This window comes from Halichoerus grypus, chromosome 14 (assembly GCF_964656455.1).
Source record: "Halichoerus grypus chromosome 14, mHalGry1.hap1.1, whole genome shotgun sequence".
Taxonomy (NCBI): domain Eukaryota; kingdom Metazoa; phylum Chordata; class Mammalia; order Carnivora; family Phocidae; genus Halichoerus; species Halichoerus grypus.
In genome coordinates, this window is record NC_135725.1 from 6723107 (window position 1) to 6742729 (window position 19623).

General features: G+C 42.7%; 1 protein-coding gene across 3 annotated transcripts; it reads left to right on the forward strand.

Annotated features, from left to right (window-relative positions):
- The first annotated feature begins 81 nt into the window (after positions 1 to 81).
- AK3 (adenylate kinase 3) lies at positions 82 to 17572 on the forward strand. 3 transcript variants are annotated; one of them, XR_004920157.2, is made up of 6 exons: positions 82 to 351; positions 8089 to 8208; positions 9157 to 9329; positions 9873 to 9991; positions 15422 to 15693; positions 17121 to 17572. XR_004920157.2 is itself a non-coding variant. In XM_036101251.2 (5 exons), the coding sequence occupies exons 1-5, from the start codon at positions 201 to 203 to the stop codon at positions 15540 to 15542; spliced, it is 684 nt and encodes a 227-aa protein (XP_035957144.1). In that variant the 5' UTR covers positions 82 to 200; the 3' UTR covers positions 15543 to 17572. The 3 variants fall into 3 exon arrangements, 1 of the variants encoding a protein (XP_035957144.1); XR_004920158.2 differs by having other exon boundaries at positions 17193 to 17572; XM_036101251.2 differs by having other exon boundaries at positions 15422 to 17572.
- The last annotated feature ends 2051 nt before the right edge of the window (positions 17573 to 19623 follow it).

Consider the following 19623-nt stretch of genomic DNA (forward strand, 5'->3'; position numbering starts at 1 on the left):
CGCGGGGCTGGCGCCGGAGCCGGCCGGGGGCGGGCGGGGCGGCCGCAGTGGCCGTCGCCTCACTTCCGGGAGCGCCTGGGCGCCGCGCCCGCCTTCTGTGCGCTGCGCAGCCTGCCGGCCAGCCCCGAACTCGCAGACGGGCGAGCGCGCGGCCCGGCCGGAGACCCCCGCGCGCGCCGCCCGGGCGGCTCCCTCCGGCCATGGGGGCGTCCGCGCGGCTGCTGCGCGCGGTGATCATGGGGGCGCCGGGCTCGGGCAAGGGCACCGTGTCGTCGCGCATCACCAAACACTTCGCGCTGAAGCACCTCTCCAGCGGGGACCTGCTCCGAGACAACATGCTTCGGGGCACAGGTGGGAGCCGGGGCCGGAGGGGTGGCGTGCGCCGTCGCCGGGGCCGGGATTTGCGGGCGGGGATGCGGACCTGGGGAAAGTGGGGCCCCGGGATGCGGGGTCGGGGGTGCGGGTCCCGGGATGCGGGTTCCCGGATGCAGGACCAGGGATGCGGACGCGGCATCCCCCTCCCGCCGCCCAGGGGAGAGACCTTAGGCAGCTGAGCAATTGCGCCCCGAAAGCTCCAGCCTCCGAGGCAGCTTTGGGCGGGTTACTGGGGGAAAAGACTCGAGAGTTAGGACAGTTCGAAGTTCAAAGTTTAAAATGAACTGCTTGGCTTTGTTTGAGAAGCACGTCCAGGTCCAGTGGCTGCTGCTCGCTTAGGAACACGTGCCCTTCCACCTGGAGAACTGAAGTTTGACCTGAAGGGTTTGCTCTTCCTTTTTTTTAGTTGTTTTTTTTTTTGGTTGAACTCTGGGATTTTCTGGATCCACCCTTTCTCCCATAATCTGAAGGCCTGCTATTTGTGCTCGTTGCAATCACAAAATTGGCTTAGATCTTTGATACCCCAGAGATTTCTTAGGAAAGCTATTGTGCATAGTTATCTGAATGACTGTTTTGTTTCTCATGCCATATAAATTCTTATAACTCAGCACCAAATCCAGTCAACAAACTCTGTACTTTACAATGGATGAATTTTATGTTAAGCAAATTATATCTTAAGAAAGCTGTTTTGGGGCGCCTGGGTGGCTCAGTCGTTAGGTGTCTGCCTTCAGCTCGGGTCATGATCCCAGGGTCCTGGGATCGAGCCCCACATCGGGCTCCCTGCTCGGCGGGGGGCCTGCTTCTCCCTCTCCTGCTCCCCCTGCTTGTGTTCCCCTCTCTCGCTGTGTCTCTCTCTGTCAAATAAATAAAAATCTTTAAAAAAAAAAAAAGAAAGAAAGCTGTTTTTATTTTTTATTGTTTTAAATTTTTCTTAAAAAGATTTTAAAATATTTTTCTTAAACTAATTTCTACACCCATGGTGGGACTTGAACTCACCACCGGGAGATCCGAGATCAAGAGTCTCACGCTCTACCGACTGAGCCAACCAGGGCCCCAAGAAAGCTGTTTTTAAAAAGTCAACAGTAAGATGAGGTTTTTTTCCTCAAAGGTGTTGACCTTTATTTTCCAAAACAGAACTCATTTTGAACCTCCTTTTTAAAAAATTTTAGAAGTAATGCCTGCGCAAGGTAAAAAAAGGATTGGAAAAAGGACAGAAATACAAGTAATGAAAAGTAAAGCCCTCTCTCCTTCCCTGCCTCAGTTCAGTTCTTCACTGGGGAACAGGACCTTGTGTTTTCTTTTAGAAATGTGTATTTGTGTACAAATACACACGTATCTAGCCCTTACTTTATGTAGTACGCAATCATACTATGTATGTATTCTGCACCAGCGTATTTTCACTTTATATCTAGGATATTTTTCCACATCAGAACATAAAAATCCATCTCGTTCTGTTCATGCTTGTATAGGTATCTGTTTGCTGAACCTAGATCATTTCTAGGTGGGGTTTTTGTCTGTTGTTTCAGAATGTAAGTGAAAAAAAGAACCACCTCGATGTTTTTAGTTTGTCTCAAGTCTGGCAAATGACTGCTTTTGTTTTTCTCTTCTAGCATTGATCTTTTAAGAAACATACAGTGTATAGTGTTTTGTGGTCAGTTAACACTTCTTCAAAAGGTTAAATTGTTTGGCCTGCTTGCTAAATGTTCTTGATGCAACATACTTAAGTAGTTAGGTAACAATGAACAGCCTCCAACCCGGCACCTGGTGGGGGTAAGGTTATCCAGAGTGGGAAGGCATAAGGAATGCATAAGGGATTCTCTGAAAAATAACCGAGCAGTGAGGTATCACTGTGTGGTGAAAGAACACTTTCGGCAGCGAGTTAAGGTTCCACTGATTTGTGAAAACATAAAGCATTTTTAAAAAATTAAATTGAAAGCCAATGAAGTAAACTTTTTCAAAATTAAGAAACAATGCTCTGTTTAGCCTTAACATCCCCGGACAGGCCCACTGTTCTCTTTCTCGCTCCATGTGGAGAAAGGGAGGCGGGAGGGAGGGGTGGGAGCATCCCTTGGAAAAAAGTCCAGCTCGCCTCAGGTGCCTGCTCGTCTTTAAAAGGTCTTTAAAAACAGCAGTTCTTTAACAAAGAAAACAGAAAATGGAGCTTAGGGAGATGTCAGGAGATTGTTATTACAGATGTTCTTCTGTATCTCAGGACTAAGAATATATTCTCAATAAATATTTTTCTCTTCTCTTTTTTTTTTTTTTTAAGATTTTATTTATTTATTTGAGAGAGAGAGAGAATGAGAGAGAACACATGAGAGGGGATAGGGTCAGAGGGCAAAGCAGACTCCCTGCCGAGCAGGGAGCCCGATGCGGGACTCGATCCAGGGACTCCAGGATCATGACCTGAGCCGAAGGCAGTCGCTTAACCAACTGAGCCACCCAGGCGCCCTCTTTTTTTTTTTTTAAGTGGGATTGGATATTTCCCACAGGATCAGAGCCAAAAAAGAGGTATAGTCTTTTATTAAAAATTACAGCTTCGTGTTTTTTGATACTAAAAGTAAAGTATATTTATTATAAAGGAAGGAAAATATGTCATGAGAATATAAAAAAGAGAATTAAAATCCTCATAATTCCACCACCCGGAAACAATTACAATTAACCCTTTAGTGCCTTATATGCTTTTTTCTTTGTTTTTTACTCTGTTGCATCTGTATGTATTTGCAAAATTGTTGCATTCTAAATGATTGCTCATATACCTTTTTTCTCACTTATTGGGAGCATGTCCACACACCACGAGGCGGTCTTAAAAATGATATTTAATTTTTTAATTTATACATTTTTTTTAAAGATTTTATTTATTTATTTATTTGACAGAGAGAGAGAGAGAGCGCGCATGCACACAAGCAGGGGGAGGGGCAGGCAGAGTGAGAGGGAGAAGCAGACTTCCTGCTAAGCAGAGAGCCCCATGAGGGACTCAATCCCAGGATCATGACCTGAGCTGAAGGCAGATGCTTCACTGACTGAACCATCCAGGTGCCCCGAAAATGATATTTAATTTTAACCTTTTCCTATCATTGGACATTTATGTTGTTAACCATTCTTTGCTATAATAAGTACTGTTATGCCGTGGCATGAACACTTGGCAGCATCTCTGCTTATTTCCTTCCAATATGAAATCCTTAGCGTGGAATTTCTATAAACGTGGTCCTGTCAAATAGTGCTGGGAAGGAGGGCACCAGTTTACTCTCAAACCACTATTTCATCAGGGTGCTGTGTTTTGTAACCTGGAGCTGTATTTTTTAGCTAAAGTTTAAAATCAACACAGAGGATGTGACAAGGACACTGGACACACGAGGCCCCCTGCTGGCAGGAGCAGACGTGGAGTAAGGGTGGCCAGCCCTGACCCCGGGGTCAAGAGGCTGGAGCCTGACCCTTAGACATTAGGCCAGCCCTCTGGTTTAAAGATAAGCGACTGAGTGCAGGAGAGGTTGCAGAACTCGCTCAATTACAAACAGCATTTACTGGGAGACAAGGGTGAACACCCAGATCTCCTCGAGCACCAGGTAGACACTTTCCCTGATGCAGTGTTGATGGTCAGGAGATCATTTTAGGTGGACACAGTTTTTTAATCTATTTATTTCAAAGGATATTTGAAAAGCAACAAACACACCAACCCTTTATTTTTATGAACATGATAATTCGTTAATTTGAGAAGCTGGGTCGCTTTGAAGAAAGTTATGCAGTAAGTAATAGTCCAGCTGTGGCAGAAATTGTGAGGTTGCCATGGGATTGCCCAAAGTTTGAGAAACTGCCTTGTGGCTTAGTGTTTCTCAAAGACAGAACCCTGCACTAGATGGCTGATCCTCTCGAGTGTCCTTTGTGCTCATCTGTAGTTGGGGGAACTGAACTCAGTAGAAGATCTTCAAAGTCTCCGTCAGCTGCCAAGATTCCCTGACAAAACTTTTATCATATACACCTGTGCAGCATAGGCACCCCTAATTAGAATGATTTTGACGGTAGGGCAAATTATTTTTGTAATGGCAAAAACCCCCAAAACCCTAATTTGTAAGAGGCAATATATTTACATGGTTTGGAATTCCAAAAAATGTGAAAGGGCATTTAGTGAAAAGATCCTTCTAGAGCTATTTCATGTATATACAACCAAATCTTTACCTGTTCTTCCCTTGTTTGTTATTTCTTACACAAATGACAGCAAACTGTAATACTGTTCTGTACCTTTCATAATAGTGCTTTTGATAAGGATTGCCTCATTTTTAACAGCTTTATTGAGATCTAATATACCATATATTTTACCCATTTAAAGTTAAGATTTTATTTATTTATTTGACAGAGAGAGAGACAGCGAGAGAGGGAACACAAGCAGGGGGAATGGGAGAGGGAGAAGCAGGCTTCCCGCGGAGCAGGGAGCCCGATGCGGGGCTCGATCCCAGGACTCTGGGATCAGGACCTGAGCTGAAGGCAGTTGCTTAACGACTGAGCCACCCAGTCACCCCTAAAGTTTACAATTTAGTGGACTTTAGTATATGCACAGAGTTGTGCAACCATTAACACAATCAATTTTAGAACATTTTCATTACCCCCCGAAGAGACCTCATACCCATTAGCAGTCACTCCTGTCCCCCTCCCTCCCACCCCACCCCCCAATCTGAGCCCCTGGCAACTCTGATCTACTTTCTGCCTCTATTGATTTGCCTATTCTGAACATTGTGTCTGGCTTCTTTCACTTAGCATGAGGTTTTCAAGGTTCACCCGTGTTGTAGTGTGTGTTGCTTCTCCATCTGTTTTATTGCTGAGTGGTACTTCATCAAATGGATGTAGCAGATTTTATTTATCCATTCATGAGTTGGTGGACTTGTCTTCAAGTTCATACACTTTGTAACATACATCAATATTTCTTTTTATGGCCGAATGATATAATTTTGTATAGATATATCACATTTTATTTATCCATTAATCACTTGGCAGACATTTGAGTTTCCACTTTTCGGCTATTGTGAATGTTGCTTTGAACACTCATGTATAAGTTTTTGTGTAGATGTCTGTTTTAATTTCTCTTGGATGTGTGTGTGTGTATACACCTTGGCATGGCATGCAATTGCTAGGTAAGATGCTAACTCTTTTTAACATTTTGAAAACTGCCACAGTATTTTTCCAATTTGGCTACAGCATTTAAAACCCTACCAGCAATAGAGGACGGTTTCCATTTCTCAACATTCTTGCCAACACTTGATATTATCTGTCTCTTTGATTATAGTCGTCCTAGTGAGTGTGAAATGGTATCTCATTGTGGTTTCCATTTCTATTTCCTTAATGACTAGTCATGTTGAGCATCTTTCCATGTGCTTATTGCCCACTTGTATATCTGCTTTTTGTATTCAGATCTTTTTCCCATTTTTAAAAATGGGTTGTCTTTTTATTGTGTAAGAATTATGTCTTTTATTGTTGTAAGAATTCTTTAGATATTCTATATACAAGTTCCTTATCAGATACAGGATTTACAAAAATTTTCTTCCATTCAGTGTATTGTCTTTTCACTTTTGTTGTGTTCTTTGAAGCATAAAGGTTTTTAATTTTAATGAATCCAATTCATCTGTTTTTTTCTTTTTTTTTTTTTAAAGATTTTATTTATTTGACAGAGACAAAGATAGCGAGAGCAGGAACACAAGCAGGGGGAGTGAGAGAGGGAGAAGCAGGCTTCCCGCTGAGCAGGGAGCCCGATGTGGGGCTCGATCCCAGGACCCTGGGATCATGACCTGAGCCACAGGCAGATGCTTAAGCGCCCTCACTATTTTTTCTTTTGTTGATTATGCTTTTGGCTTCATGTCTAAGAAACCATTGCCTGATGAATAGTCATGAGGATTTATGCCTATGTTTTAAGAGTTTTGTAGTTTTAGCTCTTAACTTTAGGTCTGTGATTGATATTAATTTTTATATTTGCTGTGAGGTAGAGGTCCAACTTTATTCTCTTATGTCTGGATATTCAGTTGTCCCAGCACCATTTGTTGAAAAGACTGTTCTTTCCCCCATGGAATTGTCTTGGTATCCTCATTGAAAACCAATGGATGGTAAATGTGAGGGGTTATTTCTGGAGTCTCAATTCTGTTCCGTTAATCTATATGTCTGTTGTTACTGCACAGTCTTGATTCCTGTTTTGAAATCCAAAGTGTGTGTCCTCCAACTTTGTTCTTTTTCAAGATTATTTCAGCTGTTCTGGGTCCCTTGCATTTCCATATGATTTTTAGGATCAGTTTCTCAGTTTCTGCAAAGACACCAGCTGGGATTTTGATAGGACTGCATTAAATCTGTTAGTCATTTTTGGAGGCTATTTCCATCTTAATATTAACTTTTCTAATCCGTGAATATGAGATGTTTCTCCATTTAGTTAGGTCTTTAATTTCTTTCAACAATGTAGTTTTCAGATGGTCCGTTTTACACTTCTTTTTAAAAGTGTATTGCTAAGTTTTATATTTGTATTTTTTGATGTAATTGTGAATGGAATTGTTTTCTTAATTTTATTTTCAGACTGTTCAAGGCTAAATTTTTTTGTATATTGATCTTGTATCTTGCAACTTTGCTGAACTCATTAGTTCTAACAGTTTTTTAGTGGACTCCTTAGGATTTTCTATATAGAAGATCATCTCATCTGCATATAGAGATAGTTTTACTTCTTCCTTTCTGGATGCCTTTAATTTCTTTTTCTGGACTAAGTGTCCTGGCTAGAATCTCTGATACAATGTTGAGCAGAAGTGGCAAGATCAAATGATCTTTTCTTAATGCTATTCTAATACTGATGAAATTAAGAACTTTTAAAAATGAGCCCAATCCTCTCATTCCATTTGATGTCATTAGTTGAGGGCTTACCCGAGGACATGGTCTGAAGAGTGAGAAGTGAGTGAAGGGGCCAGTCCACGTTTTAGGGACTCAGCCTTGAAGCAGTGCAAGTTTTTACATTTTTTTCCCCAAACACTGGTGATGAGGCTGACCTCTGCTTCCCCAGAGCAGTGGTCAGAGCCTGGTCAAAGCGACAGAGAGGTGTGCACACATACTAAGGATGTGCACCTTTATAGCAGGTTATTTTATTGAAAGGATTAGAAGAATCTGTACAGTAACATGATAGCAAGCACTTACACTGAGCCACTCATAAATAATGACTACTTCAAGTTCCTACTTAAAAAAGAAAATAATTTCTAGGGCGCCTGGGTGGCTCAGATGGTTAAGCGTCTGCCTTCGGCTCAGGTCATGATCCCAGGGTCCTTGGGAGCCTGCTTCTCCCTCTGCCTCTCTCTCTCTCTCATGAATAAATAAATAAAATCTTTAAAAAAAATAATAATAATTTCTAGTATTCTGTGTGTTTTTTCTGATAGAAAATTTACAAAATACAGAACAGTGCAGATATATTAAAAAATCACTTCTATCACAGAGACGACTGCTGTTCACATGGTGTCAATAGCTTTCTATTATTTTTTCTATCTATACATTTGCATTTATATATTTTTACGTAACGGAGAATTTGAAATAGGTATAGATCATTTTGTAACTTCTGTTTTTATCACCAAAGTTGACAATGCACATTTTCGTATGACGGTGCTATCCGGAGGTCCTCTCTAGGCTAGTGGTTTCCTAGGGGCCTGGAATGGGATAAAGCAAATACGCTCGCTGATGGGTTTTTCCCTCCCTCCTCTGCTGTAGAAATTGGTGTGTTAGCCAAGACTTTCATTGACCAAGGGAAGCTCATCCCAGATGATGTCATGACTCGGCTGGCCCTTCATGAGCTGAGAAACCTCACCCAGTATAGCTGGCTATTGGATGGTAAGTGGTGTTAGAGCATTTCAGCTGTCCAGAATGATGAGCATGGACAGAGAATGAGCATTTCGTGGCTACGGACGCACATCTGGTGTGGGGGGGGGGGTCGCGCTGAGTGCCGCCATTCACCACCCTGAGGCCTTGGGCCAGTCATCTTCTCTGGGCCTGCTTCTTCATCTGAGGAGAAAGACAAAAGTGGACCGCACGATTCCTATGCTCCCTTCAGATGTGACTCGTTCCTTCACCCTCCTTTCAGAATATTTTATGAGGACGGGGAAGGAAGGGTGGAAAATAATTTGCTATCAGTTGTAAACTTTCTCCAGCCAGAAGTGTGGCAGGAACCTTGAGGAAAGGTTGATTTTTAGTTTTTGAAGAGAGAGAGCGGTATTTATTTTAAGGAATTGGCTCACAGGATGATGGGGGCTGACAGGTCCCGAGATCTTCAGGGTGAAGACCCAGGAGAACCGACGGGTGGTCAAGCTCCGGTCTGAAGGCCAGCAGGCTCGAGACCCAAGAGAAGCTGGCTTCCTTCCGTTTGAGTCCGAGGCAGGAAAAAGCGGGCGTCTCAGCTCCAGGGCCATCAGGCAGGAGGAACTCCCCCTTATTGGGGGGAGGGTCAGCCCTTCCGGTCTATCCAGGCCTTCTGTGGATTAGGGGAGGCCCACCCACATCAGGGAGAACAATCTGCTTTACTCAGGTCTCCTGATTTAAATGTCACTCTCACCCAAAAACAGCCTCACAGACACACCCGAAAAAATGTTTGACCAGTATCCAAGCGCCCCATGGGTCCAGTCAAGTTGACGCATAAAATTAACCAACCATCACAGTTGCCCTACAGCTGTGATCAGCCTTCCTGGTATTACTGCTTTTGTTCAGATTGTTCATCATTCATTAATTCTCTTCTTTCTTCCCCTCTCCCAACCTTCCTTTTTTTTTTTTTTTAAATTTGTAAAGGTTTTCCAAGGACACTTCCACAAGCAGAAGCCCTGGATAGAGCTTATCAGGTAGACACAGTGATTAATCTGAACGTGCCCTTTGAGGTCATTAAGCAGCGTCTCACTGCTCGCTGGATTCATCCAGCCAGCGGCCGGGTCTACAACATCGAATTCAACCCTCCCAAAGCTGTGGTGAGTCGTCGTGGTGGCACAGACAGTCTGTGACTCTCTTGCCCTCCCCGATGTAAGTGTTAGGATGCCTGCTCCTGGTCATGTGGTGCAGTGGATGAGTCCAGTGCACTCAGCTTGTTGGTAAAGGAATCCGCGGGAACGATGGGGGTTTGTTACTCATTCAGAACCATTTACGGATTTCCTACTCTGTGCCGGGGAGTGTGTGAGGACTCGGGGTAAGAAGGATTAGTGACCGCTGTGGCTTATTTAGGGGTTACCATTGGGATTCCCAGGCTATCGCTGAGTCATTTTGTATATATATGAAATTATTGAGAGGCTGCTTTGAGGAAGTCTTTTAACTCTAAGGACCGACACTGGAGATGACTCTGGGGTCTCAGGGCTCTGCGTTGCAATGATCTGAGTTTGGATTTGATTCTGTTTACTTAAAAGCACGCTTTTGTGCTTGGTGCTTGCATAGAGATGTCTAAAAATCACTTAACTGCTCATAAAAATATGCTTCAAAGATAAGATGTTTGATCCCAGCCTCTTGTAACTCCTGTTTAGGGGATCGATGACCTGACCGGGGAGCCTCTCATTCAGCGTGATGATGACAAGCCAGAGACCGTTGTCAAGAGGCTGAAGGCTTACGAAGTCCAAACACAGCCGGTCCTGGAATATTACCAGTGAGTTTGTCGCTTTTCAGAACTTCTCTTACATGGTGAAGCACTAAGTCAGTTTTCGATTATCCATGCTTTATAGCTGAAATGCGAAATACCAGAAGATCCAATTCAGATTGGTTTAAACAGTACAGGAAATGTATGAGCTTGTGTAACAGACACTTCCAGAAGGTAGGTTGGGCTTCAGTCACCACTAGGTTTGATCAGAGTCTTGCCATTCTTTCAGCTCTGCGTTGGCTGTGTCCGCAGTCTCCCAGCGTAGTTGCACGCAGTTGCCAGGAACAGGTGGGGCATCCTTTTTCGTGGAGGGATGAGTGATCAGCTTTCCCCCAAGTGAACAAAAGCCCCACATGTCACGAAGGGGGCACCAGCGTGAACAGCCACGTGGTCAGGGAATGCCTTGCACTAACTGTTTTAGGCCTAGGTTACGGCCCGTTCTGGAACCAGCTCCTGGTTGGGAGGGAATAGGCTGGTTAGCTACCCCCTGGAGCAGGGAGGCCCCCCAAAGTCTGCTGTTAGGTAGAGGGAGGGCAGCCGTGGGTGCTGGGGAGGCAAGTCTGACAATGCCCGCCACCCGTGCTGCTGGAGGATGCTCAGAAGCCTCAGATGGCAGCCTACCCTCAGATCACGTTTGGCTAAGAGTCTTTAAAAGCTTGTATCTGAACAGTTTTGTGTGCTCGTTAGGGAGTTCATATCCCACAACAAATACGGGAACTATGCTGCATAAATACTTGACGCAGTGCATTCTGCTTACTCAGCCTTTCCGTCTGCTCGCGGAGGAGTGACTGCATCCCCTTTGCCTTCGTAACATTCACTGAACAGTGATTCAGTGTCCAGACAGCCCAGTGCTGTGGTTGGAGCAGATTCTGGATCCTGCCTGAGTTCAAATCCCAGCTCGTTGTTGATTAACCTGCTCTTAACCTCTTGCTTAACTGGGGTAAGAATACAGGGTCGAAAGAGTGCGTTTAGGGGTGACTCCTGGAAGTGTGTCTGGCACATAGTGAACGCTGTATCATCGTTGGCTCCTACTGGTGGTGGAGGAATGGGGTACGCATGCGGTGACCCCTGAAGCCATAGTCTCCAAACGTTCTAGAGTAGTACTTTCTGGAGGGTGAAATGACAAGCGAGTTGGCAATTCACTTTCCGCAGCGGCTGTTACCGTAACTTCGTGGTTTGTAGAAGGAGCTTGGTTCTGCAGGTGGCCAGCTGTGTGTGGCCCTGGGCACGGCCTTCATTCGACCTTTGTGCCACAGACTCGTCATGTGTTAAGTCAGAGCAGTATTAAATAGTACCTACTGTATGGGGCTGTAAAGGGGATTGAGAGAATCCACATAGAGGCTTACCACAGCCCCGACACCAATAAATCACTCAGTGGTAGTTGCTGTTTTTATTTACTCTGCTGACACCAGTCCTCACGGGTCAGGGCCAGGCCCCAAGAAATTGCACCTGCTCTGTGTGGGTGAGGCAGAGAGCTGGGTAAATCATAGTTTCCATACAATGGGATGTGTGCTTCTGTCAATCAGGAACCTCATTCACACCAAATTCAGCAAAGGGGAATTTATTCTAACTAAAGTCCAAATGTAGATCCTGGGTCCACGTGTTCAGACAGCGTCCTCAGGCCTGTCACGCTCGGCAACTTTTCCATGCTGGCTTCAGTCTCAGGTGGGCTGTCCCTGTGTGAGCCCCCCAGCATCCCCGCTTGTCTCTTACCACTTCAGCTACAGAGTAGAAAAGAGGGCCCCTTTGCCAGGAACAGTCCTGGAGTAGGCACCCATTCGCTTGGATCATGTCCATGCTGCAAGCTGGGGAGTGGGGAGAGTTCCACCCAAATCTCACAGACTTAGTTTGGTGAAGGTGTTATTTCCCAAATGAGGTTTTGTTAATCACTCAAAAGTAACCAGAAGGGAGAGCGCATTGTTGCTGGGCTGAGAAGAACACTGCAAGGCTATTGACCACCTCATGCAGCAGAAATAGGGGTTACTTCTGTCCAGAAGTGGGGAGGGGAGTTGGGAAGGCTGCAGAGAGGAAGCGTATGAACTGGGTCCCATCTTAGGAGATACTCTAGTCTATCCTAGTCTTTTTTTTTTTTTTTTTAAGATTTTATTTATTTGCGAGAGAGAGAATGAGAGACAGAGAGCATGAGAGGGAGGAGGGTCAGAGGGAGAAGCAGACTCCCTGCCGAGCAGGGAGCCCGATGTGGGACTCGACCCCGGGACTCCAGGATCATGACCTGAGCCGAAGGCAGTCGCTTAACCAACTGAGCCACCCAGGCGCCCCAATCCTAGTCTTTTTTTTTTTAAGATTTTATTTATTGGAGAGAAAGAGCATGAGCAGGGGGAGGGAGGGGCAGAGGGAGAGGGAGAAGCAGGCTCCCCACTGAGCAGGGAGCCCGATGTGGGACTCGATCCCAGAACCCTGAGCTGAAGGCAGACGCTTAACCTACTGAGCCAGCCAGGCGCCCCAGGAGATACCCTAGTCTTTCCAGGCTTCTAGCTTTTGCTCCCTCTTGCCATCAATTGAAGCTTTTCCTTCGAAACTCCTGCACATAGAGCTAGGACTGGACTTAACCCAAAACTGAAAGTGGTATTCGCAACAATTTCAGTGGTAATCAGCATTGTTATTTTACAATACTGACAGTTGTATTGTTTTTTAAAACTCAGCAGCAGGACATTTACAGAGTGATTAGGTTTGCGTTAACAAACAGTACGATGTTCTTACTCTTTAGAGGACCTATAGGTGAAGCTGGGTTTATTTCACAGAAATTAAAATGACAAATGTCCATCCAAGGGACAGCTTTAGGATTGTATAAGGTGCCTGCTTGTGCCCTCCGTAATGAACTCACTTGTGACACTGGCTTGATTTGAGAACTTTTTTTTTCCCCCAAAGATTTTATTCTTTTATATGAGAGACAGCGAGAGAGAGAGAGAGAGCACAAGCAGGGGCAGAGGCAGAGGGAGAAGCAGACTCCCCACTGAGCAGGGAGCCCGACGCAGAACTCGATCCTAGGACCCCGGGTCATGACCTGAGCCGAAGGCAGACACTTAACCCACTGAGCCACCCAGGTGCCCCAAGAGTAGGAATTACCTAAAGTTAGTCGTAACTCTGGCAAATTTGTAAGGTATCATAGAGGAATGCTTTTGTCTTCAGGGAAGCCTCTGAAAATCAAGTGAAAGGTTGCAGAGGGAGGACTGATTCTGTTTTTAGAAAGAAACCCGAGTTCCTCGGGTGCTCTTAGGCAGACTTTAAGACACTGTGTCTGAGTTGGAGGAGGAGGAATGCCAGAATCTCTGGAGGGAGTGTGTGTGTTCTGAAAAGCAGCCCTGGTCACCTGCTCCTGCTCACCATCTTACCCCCGGGGTAGAGAGACATTGGCAGCTCGGGTGGTAGCAACCCACAGCAATCTGCCTGGGGAAAAATGGAGAAACACAACAGGAAACACCAGAAAACCAGTTTTTATTACCATTTCCCCCAAATTCAAAAGAGGAAAAAATAAACCTAAGCAAAACGCAGGAAACATCACCAAATATTAGGAAGTGGTTTTGCCAAGCGGGTAAGCAAAGAAAGCCAAGGGTGTGTGACGGGCCCCATGTTTGGAAGCCTACTACCTACCAGTTTGGAGATCTGGGCTGTTACTTTACTTTCTAACACACAGTTTTATCAGAAAAATAAGGAATCTGAGCTTTAGAAAGGATTACATGAGCTATTATATTTAAAACACTGAGCACATGCTCAGTAAGTGCTCCTGTTTTTCAGGTGACCATTTCCGTAGGCCACAGGACACAAATGACACTAAAATCTAGGTTTACCAATGCCAAGCCAATGCCTTTCTCTCCTGATCACAGACCATACTTACTGAGACCCCTAAATCCACATCATTTTTTTAAAAACTCTCCTCCCCCGCCCCCCACGTGGAGTTTGAACTCAGAACCCTGAGATCAAGAGTCCACCCACTGAGCCAGCCAGGCGCGCCTCACACCATCATCTTTTGTTAAGAATCACTTTGAGTCCTGAAGACACAAAAAAGTCGTTGTGTGGAATGTTTCAAGAACCAGTATAGGTTACCATTCCATCTACACAGTAAGAATCGTGATCCCAACATGCAGATTGAAATCAATATATATATACTCATATATATAATAAATAAAAATATATGAATATATATAAAAAAGAATTTATAGAGTATAAAAACAGAGATGCCATTTCATCATTGACTTTGTTCTCTGAAGAAGAATCCAGAGCTGGAAGGAAGCACCATAATGCTTTACAATATCATGTCTCAGCTCAACCAGAGAAAACCTACACTCTGAAAAGATTTACTGTTGGATCCAAATGTGTTGTGTGGTCAAGTCTAAGAAACACATGGTCTAGATGTGAGAGTCTTCGCTGAAGGAGGCACAAGGGTTTGGAATCTTTCAAATGGTATGGAGGAGGTAGTGAACTCTGAGAATGTCTGGAATGGCATACCCAAATTGGTTAAGAGTCCATTTGGGGCCATATTCCAACCAGGGGGAAAAGATCTTCACTTCATGTCATCAGATCATACTACAACTGAAGAAAAGGATCTGGAGGTGATAGTGATTTAACATGGATCCAGAGATGTGGCCAGTCAGTCAGAACCTGCTCTCAAACATCTCACCCAGACCGACAGCATTTAGCAAATCGAGAGCATGTAATCACAAGAAGCTGTCGTTTTTGAAAACTTTGATATGCACTGAAAACAAAATAGATCTCAGGGTGACTATGCCGTGTATTTATAGTGGTGTTGCTGTATGTATGGATCTAGGATCTTTCTTCTCCCTCTAAATGTGTTATGTTCCTTATCAGTTAGGAGGATTTATTTTGCTAAACAATTTGCTAACACATTACTCAAATTACGAAAAAACAAAACAAAATCCTATGTTTCTTTTGAATATAGTGTTTAAATTAAAATAGAAAATTATAGGGGTGCCGGGGTGGCTCAGTCCTTCAGCATCTGCCTTCAGCTCAGGTCATGGTCCCAGGGTCCTGGGATTGAGCCCCGCATGGGCTCCCTGCCCAGTGGGAAGCCTGCTTCTCCCTCTCCCACTCCCCCTGCTTGTGTTCCCCTCTCTCGCTGTGTCTCTCTCTGTCAAATAAATAAAATCTTAAAAAAAAAAAAAAAAAAGGAAAAGGAAATTATAGGTTTATGACAAGTATATGATATGATGCTATTTGGGGGGATGGCTCTGTTAACAGTAACACCTTCAGATTTTTTGTTTTGTTTTTGACACTTTGCCTTGTCTGTCTAGTTAAACATTTGACTAAGACTCTGTTTGATTTTGGAAATATTCTAATAGGACCCAAGATTTGAATAAAGTTTCTCCTGAAAAAAAAAAAAAATCACTTTGAAAAAGCTCATCAGGAAGAGTCAGACCTGTGGTGTTTTTTGTTTTTTGTTTTTTTTTTTGTCATCTTTAGGAAAAAGGGGGTGTTGGAAACCTTCTCTGGAACAGAAACCGACAAGATCTGGCCCTATGTCTATGCTTTCCTACAAACAAAAGTTCCACAAATAAACCAGAAAGCATCAGTTACTCCATGAGGAAAAGTGCATATACCCAGTAAGATGAGCAGAGACTCCTTGCCTGTGCGTTTAGAAGCTCCTTGTTCCGAGACTGGCATGTATGAAATCTTGGACAATTATATTCGTTTCACTTCTACTGATTTTATTCTGGAAACTAAGGATGTGTCAAGTGAGTCCGATACTAAGATTCATCTTTTTGTCTAGTGGGTTTTACCCAGGTATCTTCTATGGGTGTGCGATTAAAACACAATCAGATGTCTTAACTTTTGAGAAATCTTCTAAAGCATAATTAAAAGAGCAATTGGTAGTAATATAACTTTTGTTCAGAAGAGTAAATGGTTGATAAAAACTTTCTTATTTTTCTGGAAAAGCTAAAAAGAAAAAATTCCATGTCACTTGGTAAAGTATCTCATTAGAGAAATGTGTGTAGACTCTTGCCAAAAAAACCGGCATCGTCAGCGCTGTGAGACATTACGTCTGTCAAATCCTAGAATACAAGCAACTAGATGTGCAGATTAGTTTCAGGATGCAAATTCACTGCTGCCTTTACACTAAGAAACTTATAAGCTTAGCCGTATATACTGTATTTACTGTGTTGTTAAACAAACCTTCAGTTTACTCAGAATTTTCAGTCTGCTATAAAATTGTGTTAAATCAGCATATAGGAAAATACTCAGGTTACCTAAGAAATATGTGCTTTAGGATCTACTTGCCAGTTTCTCTTTTTGATCACTATGTAAGGTCTGCTGTGATGAGTAACAGTACAAAAAGAAAACAAAACCTATGGCCCTAAGTAAAGCAAGCATACTTGGTCGTCAGGAAGTAGAAACGAATCAGGTATGCTTGGGGAGAATTCCCTTGACACACGTAACATCATAATTAGTAAACTAATCAAATTAGTAGCAGTTAAAAGGATTTACGTGAAAGGTTGAAAAGGACCAGGAAAGTAACTGAGTTTGCTGAAGGAGTTCTTTATTCCTAATCAAAGCAGTGGACCCCATACTCCGGCAGGGAGAGACCTCTGCCTCTGTGTGTGTATGTTGAGTAGCCATTTAAAAGTGAAGATGATTTGCTTTCTTAGTGGGGCAACAGGGATGCATGCTTCCGTCCTGTGGCCTGGCAGGAAGAGTGGGGCGAGGACAGGTGGAGGAGCAACCCAACTACATCTTCACTGGCCTATTTACTCTTCCTTTACTTGGTGCTAAATCCAATGCAACAAGTCCTCGTACAAGCTGTTGATAACTGCCTTTGAACATCTGGCCCATGGTATCCCGGGTCCTTAAAATACAAATGCCAGCAGTGGTCCTGTATGTATTTTGTGGGGGAAGAACTTTTCTTTTGATTTTTAAAAATTCAATGTTGATCTTTCAGAATGGACCAAGGCTTTTAAAAAGAATTATAGGACACATTTAATTCTTTACAAAACTTTCTGTAATGCCTTATTTGAATGTTAATATTATGTGCTTTCTAAAACTGTTGTAAACTACTAAGCTAATGAATTATCACTAGGTTACCAGGCATACGTGAGTATTAGTGTACTACAATAAAATTAAATTTGGGAACCGTGGGTGTTACTTTGTCTTCGGTATTCCACAGGGCGCACTCCATCCCCGATGTCTCACTGGCTTCTGAATTGGTGACTGCTTTCTCATAACTGTCTTACAACAGAATATAGGCTGGTTTCATTGGAAGCTGTTATCTCCAGCTACAGGACTGCGGGCATACTGGCCTTCCTAACACACGTAGATTTGGAAATCAAGAAGAGGGGAAGAGCACACTAATGGTGTAACTGGATGAGAATGTTATTCATCTATCTCCTAGAGACGAATTTTGGATCAGTATTATCTCCACTGCCATGGATAAAATGACACCAAGTTAACGGGCAAATGGCTTTGAAAACGGAGACTTCTTCCCTGTGACCATTCCCTCCCTATTCCTAAAACACTGCACCCAAAGTTTTGCACATATATCCATTACTTTGGGGAACACCTGCACTATTACTTTTTTCCTTTATTAAAGCAAATAAAGAGAACTTGTTTTACGCTGAATTAGTTGGCGTCAGACCATCCTGACGAAGGCTGTCATTGCTAGGAGCACATCCTGCTAAAGAACATAATGCTCAACGGCCATCATTACGATTTATGTGCCACATGGAAATATGTCTAGAGCTGACTGCCATGGCTAGCGGGAGCCACCATCCTCAAAGGCTCATAAGGAGAACAGTTCCTTAACCCGTTACCCTATTTTCCAGAATACCACAGTTATTCCGTAAGCAGAATGTGCTGTGGGAAATGCAAACTGGCAGTACAATCCACAAATTTTCTCAATTTCACTTGAAATAGATTACACACTCACCAAATTTCTAAACCCCAGCCCACAGCTACTTTTCCCCCAGGTATTTACAATGGCATCCCAGCAAAATAGTTTGGACACTTCATAGTTTGAGACAAAACTTACCTATGTTAACAACAAACCATGGTAATTACAGACCAAAGGTTAAATTGCTATAATGCCTGCAACCAACAGCAAGAATAAATTTGTAGTTTAAAGCATGTAAGTTGTGTCTTCTCATCGACGAAAGAAATAGCTTTCTTAGTTTTGCAACTCAAAATTTTGATTTTGGAAGTTATTAGTTTAAAAATTTTTAAAACACAGTAAAAGCCAATCACTCTGTTTTGTGGGTTTTTTTTTTTTTAAACTAATGATCATGGTTTTTCCATATACATAGCACTGACTGAAGTTAATGCCAAATTGCACTTTGGAAGGATTTTACCAAAGTAAATCATTGGTGATGTTTCATATTTTACCAAGTGTTTGAAGAGAATCATGCTGTTTTAAGAAACCAAGTGAAAGATGCAGGATTTTTTTTTTTTTTTTTTATCATTTTGATACTTATAAAAGAGAAAACTTCAAGTCTAATTCTTCAAGGCTTATGAGAATGGTTTTGACTTCATTATTAGATGCTAAGTAATTCATAATCGTTTCTTTTGTAACCACCCCCCCATCACCTTACCTAGTACGCAAGCAAATACTTACTCCGTGAGTCCGATTCTCGGAGACCTGTGAAATGGTACACAGTATCTATTACAGATAGGAAATGGATGCAAAGGATTTTAGGAATTTTTAAAATGTGTATGATATAGTGACAAAACTGAAATGAACAGCCTGACCTTAATCCTGACAAATACATCTCCGTCCCATATCAATTTAAGAACTGAAATACATGATTGATCTTGAGAACAGTATATTGACATCTTCTTATTTTTCTCTGAAAATGCTCCAAAGTTAACTTCAGGATCACTGCCTAAACCCACAATCAATTTTTTCATCCTGTAAGTAAATCTACTTATTAAACCAGACTCATGTTCTTTGATCAGCATGTTAATTCACTTTTAAAAGGGGAATAGGAATGTTAATCTAAAAGAACACCCCAATTTTCTAAAGAGAAGTTATAGGACATTATGAGCTTATGCAGAATTGGAAAGAGCCCACTAATGGTGTAACTGGATGAGAATGTTACTCATCTATCTCCTAGAGACGAATTTTGGATCAGTATTATCTCCACTGCCGTGGATAAAATGACATCGAGTTAACGGGCAATAAATGAAGTAGTAGCTACTTAATTTTTTAAAAAATCTTTTATTAGAAGGTTAATTTTATCAGATGAAATAAGAATCTTTGATGGATACTTTGATGTCAAAATGTTTCATTCATCTGTTGGGACATTTCATCTGTCTGGACAGCCCAGCAAGTCTGGACAGCCCAGCAAAATTCAATCTGAAATATTACTTATTACTATTTATTAAGAAACAGAAAAGAGGACATTTTTCTTAAAAGGGGTAGTTCTTAGTACTAAAGCAAAATAAAAATAAAAAGGGTGTCAATTTACTGTTCTTAGTACTAAAGTACTGCTAAATATGTCAAAGTTAAAGTCTCTAAGTGCAAATCATGGCATTAGTTAGGGGCCCCCAGAGTAAACTCAATCGTATGTACATACAAAACACACAACACTTCCTTTGGAAGTAAAAAATATATATATATAGCTACAATCTTAAATAGTTCTTCAATAATTCCTGTTTCAGAGAACACAACCAAAACA

Excerpts from the sequence above, each read along its gene's own strand:
- AK3 (XM_036101251.2), top strand. The coding sequence starts at position 201 with ATGGGGGCGTCCGCGCGGCTGCTGCGCGCGGTGATCATGGGGGCGCCG. Across the intron at positions 8,209-9,156 it reads GTATAGCTGGCTATTGGATG|GTTTTCCAAGGACACTTCCA; the intron begins GTAAGTGGTGTT and ends AAATTTGTAAAG. Across the intron at positions 9,330-9,872 it reads TCAACCCTCCCAAAGCTGTG|GGGATCGATGACCTGACCGG; the intron begins GTGAGTCGTCGT and ends ACTCCTGTTTAG.